Source organism: Dreissena polymorpha, unplaced genomic scaffold, assembly GCF_020536995.1.
Source record: "Dreissena polymorpha isolate Duluth1 unplaced genomic scaffold, UMN_Dpol_1.0 chrUn001, whole genome shotgun sequence".
NCBI lineage: Eukaryota > Metazoa > Mollusca > Bivalvia > Myida > Dreissenidae > Dreissena > Dreissena polymorpha.
In genome coordinates, this window is record NW_026273315.1 from 350,870 (window position 1) to 364,623 (window position 13,754).

General features: G+C 36.9%; 2 protein-coding genes across 9 annotated transcripts in view; both read right to left on the bottom strand.

Annotated features, from left to right (window-relative positions):
* Positions 1 to 13,754, bottom strand: part of LOC127863129 (mediator of DNA damage checkpoint protein 1-like) — a 54,558-nt gene that overhangs the window by 28,554 nt on the left and 12,250 nt on the right. For 5 of the 8 annotated variants that reach the window (XR_008040931.1, XR_008040930.1, XM_052402502.1 and 2 more), the window contains exons 7-14: positions 12,783 to 12,938; positions 9,708 to 9,771; positions 9,381 to 9,428; positions 9,030 to 9,125; positions 4,642 to 4,728; positions 2,880 to 2,967; positions 1,110 to 1,203; positions 512 to 616 (exon numbers count right to left, since the gene is read on the bottom strand). Coding sequence is in view for 6 of the 8 variants with exons in the window: in XM_052402502.1 (XP_052258462.1) it covers positions 512 to 616; positions 1,110 to 1,203; positions 2,880 to 2,967; positions 4,642 to 4,728; positions 9,030 to 9,125; positions 9,381 to 9,428; positions 9,708 to 9,771; positions 12,783 to 12,938 (738 nt within the window). In the remaining 2 variants the exon portion in view is untranslated. Of the gene's footprint in view, positions 1 to 52; positions 75 to 306; positions 334 to 511; positions 617 to 1,109; positions 1,204 to 2,879; positions 2,968 to 4,641; positions 4,729 to 9,029; positions 9,126 to 9,380; positions 9,429 to 9,707; positions 9,772 to 12,782; positions 12,939 to 13,754 lie in introns of those variants that run through there. The other 3 variants (XM_052402500.1, XM_052402505.1, XM_052402506.1) reach the window with 3 other exon arrangements.
* LOC127863133 (phosphatidylinositol-glycan biosynthesis class W protein-like) overlaps positions 12,217 to 13,754 on the bottom strand; it is a 251,496-nt gene continuing 249,958 nt past the window's right edge. The window contains exon 9 of the transcript XR_008040936.1: positions 12,217 to 12,370. The gene's annotated coding sequence lies outside the window, so the exon portion shown is untranslated. The remainder of the gene's footprint in view (positions 12,371 to 13,754) is intronic.

Sequence of the window (13,754 nt, forward strand, 5' to 3'; positions counted from 1 at the left end):
TTATATCATAGTCCACTGTTGGCTTAATGCCTGCCCCCCCCCACACACCCACCTTGTCTGAGCCTCCCTTCATATCATAGTCCACTGTTGACTCAATGCCTGCCTCCCACACCCACCTTGTCTGCGCCTCCCTTCATATCATAGCCCACTGTTGGCTCAATGCCTGCCCCACACCCACCTTGTCTGAGCCTCCCTTCATATCATAATTCACTGTGGGCTGAATTCCTGCCCCCCACACCCACCATGTCTGAGCCTTCCTTCATATCATAGCCCACTGTTGGCTCAATGCCTGCCTCCCACACCCACCTTGTCTGAGCCTCCCTTCATATCATAGCCCACAGTTGGCTCAATGCCTACCTCCCACACCCACCTTGTCTGAGCTTCCCTTCATATCATAGCCCACTGTTGGCTCAATGCCTGCCCCCCCCCCCCACATCCACCTTGGACCTTGTCTGAGCCTCCCTTCATATCAAAGCCCACGGTTGGCTCAATGCCTGCCTCCCACACCCACCTTGTCTGAGCCTCCCTTCATATCATAGCCCACTGTTGGCTCAATGCCTGCCTCCATATTGTAAGCCTGGGTTGGCTCAAAAAGCAGGCTACGCTTGGCAGGGCTCTGAAATAGGATTCTCTACATAAGGTTTTATAGATTTGAACATACAAATGTGTATTTGTTAGTTTGTATTCGATGCAAAAAATATTCATTCTACAGTTGACATGTTTTAAACCAATCTGCGCAATTCACCTGTATTAAACAATAAGAATTTCGGTGAAGAATTAATAGCATTATCCCCATCTGGCATTTTTGACGATTTTGTAATTTTTTTTATCTTTAATCATAGTTTGTAGCTGTAGATACTCACTCTGGACTAAAATTCCTTTATTGTTTAATATTTAAATCAATTTGTCAATAATAAATGCAACCCAAGTAGGCTATTAATATGCAATATATCCATGTTATGTAACAAAAAGATCAATTTATTCTAACAAGAAATCAATATTACCTACACAATAGATCAATTTCACAAGGGTCAAAGTTTACGTGTAAAGATTTATTCTAATGTCAAAGGATGGGTTGTTGAATACATGTCCAGATAGTGAGTAGTTACCATAGTTACCATGTCAGTGTCAGAGTCCAGGACATAGGCCTGTGTGGCAGCAGTCAGCATGCTTCTCTTCACTGGGGAGGCCTCACTGCAGGTGCTGAAGACATAAAGTGCTGAAGACATATCATGTTACAACACCCTATAATAAACCCTTTACCCCTCAAAAGCAAAGTGAATATGGCTATATGCAACCAGCATAAAACCAGAACAGCCTGCGAGTTACTCGCAGTCTGTTCAGGTTTTATGCTGTTTGCTGCTCGTCAGTATCTTAGGGTTGAAAATGAAGACTTTGAAACTCGAATCTAGTAAGAAAGGTCTTTTAATTTGATTTTCTAAGGGACTTCAAGTTCAAATGTGTCAAAGTGAGTCTCTGAGTGGTAAACAGTTATTTATTGGTGGTTTGACTTTCATGAGTGTTCCTGTTATTAATTAGCTCAGGATCTTTCATGTATTGCAACTATATATGAATATAAATGAAAACTAAGACATTTATTTTATGTTTCATTATGAATAATGGACAACACTTTCTAAAAGTGAAATTCAATACATACTGTATTATTGAACATTAAAGAGAGTTCAAAGAAAACAAGCTATGTGTTTGTGAAACACTGTCCCCATGCATGAAGTTGCTATCTTCAATATTGCAAAAGAGTACATTAAATGAGCGATTTTGACCCATATATTTGACCCTTGGCTTTGAAGGATAACCTTGACCTTTCACCACTTAAAATGTGCAGCTCCATAAGATACACATGCATGCCAAATATGAAAGTGCTATCTTCAATATTGCTAAAGTTATGGCAAATGTTTAAGTCTGCACAAACAAACAGAGCAAAAAACAAACAGACAGGGCAAAAACAATATGTCCCCCACTATAGTGGTGGGGGACATAAAAAGAATAATTTAATCTACATTTATGAATGCTCATTAAGATTCCTCAATAATTTTACCACTTATGTGTATATATTCATAAATCTTGCCTCCAAAATATATTGCATGATCCCATTGGCTACGAGCAGTCATATGACAGTCGGTAATTGCTCTTAAACTATGGGCATATAATTCAACTCATCGCAAACAAATCTTATGACATAAATAGTTTCATTAAAAAACTGCACACTCAAAAACAGTTAATAACAAGCAAATTCGTTGAATTGATATCCACCGCCAATTTACTTCTGGACACAAATGTTTTCTGGACGGATGGACAACGCCAACATGCATCTTCCTCTTATCCATATATATACTCATACCAAGTTTCAATGAAATCTGTCAAAGCACTTCCAAGATATGGCGCCGGACACACAAAAAAGCATTTTTTCAAGATGCAAAGGGCCATAACTCCCTTATTATCCGATGTCGTACAATGCTATTTGGCATGAATCATCCTCTAATCCATATATATATATACTCATACCAAGTTTCAATGAAATCTGTGAAAGCACTTCCAAGATATGGCTCCGGACACAAACAAGCATTTTTTCAAGATACAAAGGGCCATAACTCCATTATTAACAGATGGTGTACAAAGCCATTTGGCGTGCATCATCCTCTTATCCATGTATATACCAAGTTTCAATGAAATCCGCCCCAAGCACTTCCAAGATATGGCTCCTGACACAAAAGTGCCGGACGGACAGAAAACGCCAATTAACACACCCTGAGTGACAGTGTAAATAACAATTCAGAATTGTATCCACGTCCAAAAGACTGGGACATGTTATTTTTACCCTACTGGTCAAGTGTGTGTTCTAGGACCCCTCTTCAAGGTACCTGATATCAGAATCCTCCTGTACAAAGGCCTGTGTTGGGGCCATAAGCAGGGACCTCTTGCCAGCCATACTGCTATCCTCATCATCATCTGCAGTGGGACATTAAAATACACAAGTCATATGGAAATATTCATGAAATAAGAGGATGGATTTTGTTTAAAGAAACGTATCTTTATCTTCTGTCATTACAAATTGTTTTGCTAGACATTTGACCAAATTTTAAAATAAAACTTAAATTACTATCACAAAATTTTAAATAAAACTTTAATAAATATGATTCTTCAAAATGATTGAGTCCTTATATTTGTAAAACAAGGGGACCACAAGGCAAAATAATACTCCACTGAGACTAGAAACTAATTACCGTATATGATGTCCGGCATTTGTTTGGGCAAAAAATTATAAGTAAGCTAAGATCTAGATATTTTTCGGTCAATGAGTATTTACTTATAACATTTATAATCAATGTGCAACATACAAATAACCATTTTTTTTAGAAGAATTGCATTATGTAATGTTGCATTGGTTTCCCCCTAAATTATGATCCAATCACCCCTTAATATTTTATTTTTCATAAATATTTCTTACATGAAAACAGCACAGTTTTAATACTCTAGCAGTTTACTAAAAACTTTTGAATAGAAGTATTAATATTAACAGCATTTTGCAGAAGTTAAACATTTACTTTCAATGTTTTTCATGAGAAAATCACAGACAAAAGGTTTCAAATTCTGGATTGATGACACACTCTTTCACTGTCCACAGTTTCAACAGGTGTCATTTTCAATGACTGTGTTGTCAACGGACTTTGTTGTTCGTTAGATATTATGAATGCCTAAGCTATGACAATAAAATTGACTTGGGATTAAGGTAAAAGTGGTGTCCATATTGAAAGCTTTCAAATGCATATGGTGGATTTTATTTTTACTCACAAGATTTTTATTCTCACGTATTTTGATACTTTCCATGTGTATTTCATGCAGCAATGCCTCTTATATGGTAAAAAAGAATTGAGGAACTCAAAGAGAGGGAGCCAACCAACCGAACAGGCTTTCTAAGTGCATTTTAAATGCAGATCATTTGGTGTTATTCCTTTTTTATAGTAAGATTCCATCCTAATTATTATTCATAGGTAGGAAAGTTAAAAAAATTGTTTCATTTTCAAACAAGACCTAAGTTTGTGAAAAACATTGCTCCTACTGCACTTTGATGCCACACAGCAGCTATTTTAGAGTAAATTGTTATAAGTTCAAGGCCTGTAATTTTGTCAAAATATCAATGACTGGAACGAGACTCTTACATAATCTGTTAAGTCATGTATGTAGACTCACATACCAAAAATAAAGTCATTATCTGAAAGTGTTTTGAAAAAAGTCCAGAAAAGTGTTATTTTAATGAAATTGTATAAGGCCAAGGACCATAAATTCTTCAAAAATCAAAGGACTGGAACGAAACTCAAACTTGATCTGTAAGTCATGTAGAAAGACTGACACACCAAAAATCAGTCAACATTTGCAAGCATTTAGGAAAAAACTCCGGAAAAAAATGCCAGACGGACGAACAGTGCAGTTGCTATATGCCACCCTACCAGGGCATAAAAATGGAGATTTCTGCTTGGCATGAAACATGGAACAAACTGTCCTGTGGATTTATGTTGTTTTCTATATCTTTTTTTTGTCATATACCTTGGGGAAACAGAAACCATTATTTCTGAAATATGTTAAATTCTGGTAGATGAAAGAGTAAAGAATCATTGCACCCACCTGTAGTGACATCACTGTCACACACATATGCTTGGGTGGGGGCTGCCAGCAGTGCAGACCTCTCTCCCACAGAATCATCCTGGCTGTCTGAAATCACATAGGTAGTTATGTGGGTAAGAGCCATTTAGAGACAGAGATGGATGTTTAAATCACACATGCAGTTATGTGGGTAAGAGCCATTTAGAGACAGAGATGGATGTTTAAATCACATATGAAGTTATGTGGGTAAGAGCCATTTAGAGACAAAGATGGAGGTTTAAATCACATATGCAGTTATGTGGGTAAGAGCCATTAAGAGACAGAGATGGATGTTTAAATCACATATGCAGTTATATGGGTAAGAGCCATTAAGAGACAGAGATGGATGTTTAAATCACATATGCAGTAATGTGGGTCAAAGTCATTTAGAGACAGAGATGGATGTTTAAATCACATATGCAGTTATGTGGGTAAGAGCCATTTAGAGACAGAGATGGGTGTTTAAATCACATATGCAGTTATGTGGGTAAGAGCCATTAAGAGACAGAGATGGATGTTTAAATCACATATGCAGTTATGTGGGTAAGAGCCATTTAGAGACAGAGATGGATGTTTAAATCACATATGCAGTTATGTGGGTAAGAGCCATTTAGAGACAGAGATGGATGTTTAAATCACATATGCAGTTATGTTGGTAAGAGCTACTTAGAGACAGAGATGGATGTTTAAATCACATATGCAGTTATGTGGGTAAGAGCCATTTAGAGACAGAGATGGATGTTTAAATCACATATGCAGTTATGTGGGTAAGAGCCATTTAGAGACAGAGATGGATGTTTAAATCACATATGCAGTTATGTGGGTAAGAGCCATTAAGAGACAGAGATGGATGTTTAAATCACATATGCAGTTATGTGGGTAAGAGCCATTAAGAGACAGAGATGGATGTTTAAATCACATACAGTCGAAACCCTATTGCTCGAACTCGTCGGGACCGGCAACAATAGTTCGAGCCATACGGAATTTGAGCCATCCGATTTCTTATAAACTTTTGTTTACAAACAAGTCTGCAGTACTTTTTTTTTCACCTCCAGTTGAAGAGTGCACATATTGCTTAAACTCCGTACTACTTTGCAATACTTACTGCTTTTTAATTAATAAGTTAATAAGAAACAAATATATACTTAATACTTTAATTTACGAAAATGTTAAAACAGTTACAAATACAATTATCAAATAGCATTTAGTAAATATCAGCACGTTTAAGGGTAGCTCAGAAAGAAGCGATGTAGCCGTTGCAGCCATTATGATACAGCATCTAAAAGAACGCCAGCTTTTATACCAAATGTCATCTTTAACACAAATCAATCAACGATTGAGTCGATGACATGTCAGCAAACAGGTGTTTAATCAATTGTTGCGTGCCTTTTATCAAGCGGTCCTAATCGATTAACAGTTTATGCGACCGGTGTTAAATCAATTTGTGCGTGCCTTAAATCAAGCAGTCCTAATCGATTAACACTTTTTGGGACCCGAAGCGAGTTCGAGCCATCCGAACAAAAGAATGTGTGAAAACTGTAGCCGGGACTGTGAAAACAGTTCGAGCCATCTGATAATTGAGCCAGGCGAGTTCAAGCCATCCAACAAAATTGTATATGAATACATGTATATAGGCATACAAAATCGGTGCTTTGATGTGAGTTCGAGCCAACCGTAAATTCGAGCCAAGCGAGTTCGAGCCATCGGGTTTCGACTGTATGCAGTTATGTGGGTAAGAGCCATTTAGAGACAGAGATGGATGTTTAAATCACATATGCAGTTATGTGGGTAAGATCCATTTAGAGACAGAGATGGATGTTTAAATCACATATGCAGTTTTGTGGGTAAAGCCATTTAGAGACAGAGATGGATGTTTAAATCACATATGCAGTTATATGGGTAAGAGCCATTAAGAGACAGAGATGGATGTTTAAATCAGTATGCAGTTATATGGGTAAATGCCATTTAAAGACAGAGATGGATGTTTAAATCACATAGACAGTTATGTGGGTAAGAGCCATTAAAAGACAGAGATGGATGTTTAAATCACATATGCAGTTATGTTGGTAAGAGCCATTTAGAGACAGAAATGGATGTTTAAATCACATATGCAGTTATGTGGGTTAGAGCCATTTAGAGACAGAGATGGATGTTTAAATCACATAGACAGTTATGTGGGTAAGATCCATTAAAAGACAGAGATGGATGTTTAAATCACATATGCAGTTATGTGGGTAAGAGCCATTTAGAGACAGAGATGGATGTTTAAATCACATATGCAGTTATGTGGATAAGAGCCATTTAGAGACAGAGATGGATGTTTAAATCACATATGCAGTTATGGTGGTAAGAGCCATTTAGAGACAGAGATGGATGTTTAAATCACATATGCAGTTATGTGGGTAAGAGCCATTTAGAGAAAGAGATGGATGTTTAAATCACATATGCAGTTATGTGGGTAAAAGCCATTTAGAGACTGAGATGGATGTTTAAATCACATATGCAGTTATGTGGGTAAGAGCCATTTAGAGACAGAGATGGATGTTTAAATCACATATGCAGTTATGTGGGTAAGAGCCATTTAGAGACAGAGATGGATGTTTAAATCACATATGCAGTTATGTGGGTAAGAGCCATTAAGAGACAGAGATGGATGTTTAAATCACATAGACAGTTATGTGGGTAAGAGCCATTAAGAGACAAAGATGGATGTTTAAATCACATAGGTAGTAATGTGTGTAAGAGCTATTAAGAGACAGAGATAAATGTTTAAATCACATAGGCAGTTATTTGTGTATGCGCCATTAAGAGACAGAGATGAATGTTTAAATCACATAGGCAGTTATGTGTGCATGAGCTATATAAGGAGAGACGAGTGTGTGAATAAATCACATCGGCAGTAAAGAGGGTAAATAGCAGACAGTTATGTGGGTAACAGAAATTAAAGGTCAGAAATATGTGTGTAAATCACACAGGCATTTATGCAGGATAGAGCAATTTAGGGGCAAATGTATGGCACAATTGTTATAATCCATGTTAGCAAAAGCAGAGACCATAATGCATTATTCTCTGTGAAGCTCTAACTGTGCTTGATTTATTCCATTAAAGTGGTCTATCTAATGCTGGGTTGTTTTGCTGTCTTTGAGACCTACCGAATATCAGCCTTTTTGCCCCGTCATAGAATTTTCAGAAAACAATTCAGTCCCCCAAACATACCTTTATATTAAACTAATTATAACACTTAAATTATATACAGACCCTAAGACGTAGAGTTCTGACATGGCAAAAGCCTGACGCACATTGTCGACGGTTAAATTGCAACATCATCAGACTTACTGTTCATTAATTTTTGCTTCAATAGTTTGCAATGCTTTTGCAGTTTTCACTTAAACACTATTTTGTGGTTACTTCCGGAAAGACAAAAATCATTTTCATAAAATTTTGTAACAACCGTCAGCATCAATAAATTCTGTGAGTGATTCAAGAAATTAATGGAACGTCTCATGTTGTCACCATAAGACATCATACTTAACTATAGGTTCCCGAAAGTAGTCGGAGATATACAATGTTAAGTTGTGTTGCACACGTGTCATTAACATCATTTCCAGATGGCGGACAACGAGCGAAAATGAAAATAACAAACCGATTCCGGACATGATATATTTAGTATGGATTTATGAAAAGCGTGTGTAATTCAAGGATATATGTTTTAAATGCAAATAACACACTTTTATTAGAATAGTGTGTATTGAGTGTCACAGAACAGTGTTTGTAACTTGGAGTTCAGTCTACTCGCGAAAAAAATACATTAACAGGATTATTGTTTGAAAATGGAAAAAGACAAACATGGTTAGATTTATATCTTAGTGGATCTGTTTATAATCAAATTCATGTGTATTGTCTGCTTTATTATGTTTGTCAGTTTACAGCAATGAAATATTAGTACAATGGAACATATCTAAAAGTAAATGTATTAAATTTTAATCCAATTAATCTTAGTTAAATACATCAATAACACTAAAGTATGTTTATAGGTGTAAATATTTTCCCCAAATTGAAACTAACGTGCTTAATTTATCTACCGTAATCGGGCTTTTCGCACTATGTTTTACCAATTTCTTGAATCAACCATTAGTCAAAATGCCATGCCTCTATGCCCTTCCCTCCCCCCCCCCAGTCAAACACTTAAAAGGGAGGCCTGTGAAATTTTAAACTGGACCAGTAAATTTCTTCTCCTTGTAAGCCAGTCTGGCCTGTAAATTGCGACAGTCTTTCGACTGAGAGTACCTGCTACTGAGGGAGAAGGGTGGCTGAGTGGCTGGATATTGAAAACTTATAGGAATGATATAAAGCCACTTGAATGAAGGTACCTGCAACAATGAGGGTTGCAGGAGGTCTGGATAACGACTCCTCATCACCTTCTGTGTCTGACCCTGACTCAGGCAACACAATGTCCTCAATGAATCCTGAAACAAATGTTAACACAAAATTGCACACAAGTACAAGTGGCAATCTGTCAAAGCAATACTACTAGTTAGATTTGGCATACATGATGTCCCCGGAGAGTAAAGTTTTAAAACACATGACATAAAATGTACATGATTCATTGTTCAAACTCGTCTCTCCTTTGTTATAAACCATACTTTTGGTTGTTTGTGAACATCTGGATTTTTTAGGCTTTCATTCTTAGAGCTTGTAAATATTTAAGAAGTCAAACTTACGTTTTGTTCTACTTTGCATAGGAGTCTCTTTTACAGTTATATTTTGACCTGAAACAAGAATATACATTTATCATCATCATGTTATTATGATCATCAGTATTTTGCTTGAAAACAAATGCCACACCGTTATACTTTGTAAAATGCAGACAATACATATAAGAACAGAAATACTTATTTACAGATTATTTTAATGTAAAGCATTTGGTTTACTTCAGTGTGACAGATATTGAGAATAAGCCGAAGATAACAAGGATGATATTTTACTCAATCTAAGTCAGCTGTTAAGGGGTTTCAATGTGTTCTAAGCAACAAAATTGCAAGCAGTACCTATAGTTTTGTCACCAAGCATGGATATGGATTTCAACATTGACTGGGTCCCACTGGCGAATTTCTGCAAGCAAAAACAAATCTGATACTGTGAATTCATATCTTAAATTTGTCAACTGACAAAAAAATTAAAATTAGTGCCCTTTGGAATAATATTGTTTTACCAGTATAATAATCCCTATCTACCCAAACATAAACAAGAGTGCCAAACTGTCACAAGATACGCCCATTTAAAGGTTTTGGACAACTTGATAACATTACCAAGACCCATATTTGAACGTGACCTACATATCATCTAGACACAACTTCTGACCAAATTTGGTGCAGATCAGATGAAAACTACTTCAATTAGAGAGCGGACACCATTCTAAATGCTTGCAATGCACTAAGTGACCTCATGACCAAGAATTTGACCCAGCATGACCACTATTTGAACATGACCTAGATATCATTTAGATACAACTTCTGACCAAATTTGTAGAAGATCGGATGAAAACTACTTCAATTAGAGAGCAGACACCATGCTCAATCCTTGAAATACACTAATTGACCCTGTGACCTAGTTTTTGACCCTGCATGACCCATATTTGAACTTGACCTAGGTATTGTCTAGACACAACTTCTGACCAAATTTGGTGAAGATGGGATGAAAACTACTTCAATTAGAGAAAGGACACAATGCTAAATCCTTGAAATGCACTAAGTGACCCCGTGACCTAGCATTTGACCCAGCATGACCACTATTTGAACTTGACCTAGATATCATTTAGACACAACTTCTGACCAAATTTGGTGAAGATTGGATGAAAAATACTTCAATTAGAGAGCGGACACCATGCTCATTGCTTGAAATGCACTAAGTGACCCCGTGACCTAGTTTTTTACCCGGCATGACCAATATTCGAACTTGACCTCAATATTGTCTAGATACAACTTCTGACCAAGTTCGGGGAAGATCAACCGAAAACTTCTTCAATTAGAGAGCGGACACCATGCTTAATCCTTGAAATGCACTAAGTGACCCCGTGACCTAGTTTTTTATCCGGCATGACCCATATTCAAACTTGACCTAGATATTGTCTAGATACAACTTCTGACCAAGTTTGGGGAAGATCGGCTGAAAACTACTTCAATTAGAGAGCGGACACCATGCTTAATCCTTGAAATGCACTAAGTGACCCCGTGACCTAGTTTTTTACCCGGCATGACCCATATTCAAACTTGACCTAGATATTGTCTAGAAACAACTTCTGACTAAGTTTGGGGAAGATCGGCTTAAAACTACTTCAATTAGAGAGCGGACACCATGCTTAATCCTTGAAATGCACTACGTGACCCCGTGACCTAGTTTTTGACCCAGCATGACCCATTTTAGAACTTGACCTAGATATTGTCTAGACACAACTTCTGACCAAGTTTGGTGAAGATCGGATGTAAACTATTTGAATTAGAGTGCGGATACTGCTGTGGACGTTGCCCGCCCGCCAAGGGTGAAACTATAATACGTACAGTTTTTAAAAACGGGCATATACAAAGATAACATTAACCTAATATAAAAAGCTAAAATGGGTTATTGTTAATCCTATATTTACATGAGAAGATGGCAAGTGATATACACTTATATTTGTTTAGTCTTTAAACAATTGAAACTGAACATTTGTCTGTAGGACAAGGATACAAAAGCTCACAATGAGTATATAAATTACTTGCAATATAAAACAAGGACAATCAATTAACATCAGCTGAACTGAGAAAGATTCACACTGTATTATATAATATTAAACAAGAGGGCCAAGATGGCCATATTTCGCTCACCTGACAGGAGTTGGTTCATTTAATCTGTGTCAAAAATATACCTAGTGATCAAGTGTTTGGGCTAGATGAACCAGATCGAACAGGAAATGTGGCCTCTAGTGTTTACAAACCAAATGACGGACGGACGGACAAAGAACGATCCTAAATGCTCACCTGATCGGATGTTAAATGGCAAAATGCGTCAGAACATATTCATATAATTTGTCCACCTAATGTTACATTGTACACCCTTCCCAAGTAATATGACGATAAAATCAAGGCAAATAGATGCGTTGGGTGTTTGTTTGACAAGGGAAACAAGTAATGTTAATCATTGAAATAAAGCTCCATGTTAATTTCTGAATATTAACTACATTCTCCTTTAACATAAATTGTTTCTGTTTTTTTCAAGCACTATGCTTTCCATTGTATTAGGGCATTACCTTATGCATAAACTTGAAAAAAAGCCAAATTAAACAAAATATTACAACAAGAGCACCGCATAACGGGTGCCACGCTGGGCTGCGAAAGTTTGTTAGATTTTTTTTTTTAGAGGTGACAGTGTCCTTGACCTTTGACCTAGTTACCCAAAATGGGTGTGGCATGTAGAAGTCATCAAGGTGCATCTACATATGAAGTTTCAAAGTTGTAGGTGGAAGCACTTTGATTTTAGAGCGAATGTAGAGGTTTATTTTAAAGTTTAATATTAGAGGTCACATGGACCTTGACCTTTAACCTAGTGACCCAAAAATGGGTGTGGCGTGTAGAACTCATCAAGGTGCATCTACATATGAAGTTTCAAAGTTGTAGGTGGAAGCACTTTGATTTTAGAGCCTATGTTAAAGTTTTATATTAGAGGTCACAGTGACCTTGACCTTTGACCTAGTGACCAAAAAATGTGTGTGGCATGTGGAACTCATCAAGGTGCATCTACATATGAAGTTTCAAAGTTGTAGGTGGAAGCACTTTGATTTTAGAGCCAATATTAAGGTTTTAGCATGACGCCTACGGCGGACGACGAGCTTACTATGACAATACCTCGGGTTTTCTCAGAAAACAGCCGGGCTAAAAATCAGTAAACCTTCATTATCGTTTATTCCAAAAGAACAATCTAACAAATATACCGGTATAATAAAATATTCTAAAGATTGGGTTACCAATCAATCTAACAAATATAAAATAAAATATTCTGAAGATTGGGTTACCAATTATATTAAATTCTATAGCAGCCAAACATGTAATATCAGTGGTATGATAATTACATGTCACACAAGATCAGACCTGGGATGGTTCTAGAATGTCGCTGCTTGCATCACTTTCAAAGCCATCTTCCTCTGTGTCCGCTGGAGGCTTGTCTGGTTCTCCGCTTGTGTCATCATTAGGAGCAGTCTGGAACTGGTCCATGGAACCAGTCTCAAATTGGTCATCAGAAGCTTCCTTGAGAATAAACAAGGGATGTGTTTGTCAGAAACACAATGCCCCCTTATGCGCCGCTTTGATTTTTTTTAAACTTTGACCTAGAAGGATAACATTGACCTTGACATTTCACCACTCATAATGTGCAGCTCCATGAGATACACATGCATGCCAAATATCAAGGTGCTACATTCAATATTGAAAAAGTTATGAAGAAGTTTAAAGTTTTGGTTAAAGTTTTTGATTATTTTTTTTTACCTTTGACCTTGAAGAATGACCTTGACCTTTCACCACTCAAAATGTGCAGCTCCATGAGATACACATGCATGCCAAATATCAAGTTGCTACATTCAATATTGAAAAAGTTATGAAGAAGGTTAAAGTTTTTGACTATTTTTCAGGGGTGTCAATTGGCCCAAATTTGAAATCCGGAAAATTAAGCCGTAGGATAAAGGGAAGAGAGGGCCCAACCCCCCGAGCCCTAGCTTATTGTTCTTTTTTTATAGTCTTTCTAGGTGCAATTTCTGGTGAGTACAATGCGAAATATTATAAACCAAACCATCCGTAACACCGCAGGTGTATTTGTCATTCTAAACAAATGATATTAAGAACTTCGAAATGTAATTAACAAACCAGCGTATCCGAAAACGACTGTCCGAAAACATGTCGCGATACATCATTTGCAAATGAAATTAAATATGCATATCGTTTGACTGCAGAAAATGAAAACCAGTAACCAGTAACCTAGCAAATACGCAGTCAATATATAATTTGATTAACATATTGTTTTAAAATATGATATTGCAGTGCTTTACTTTGCCAGTGCCTGCTCATGTC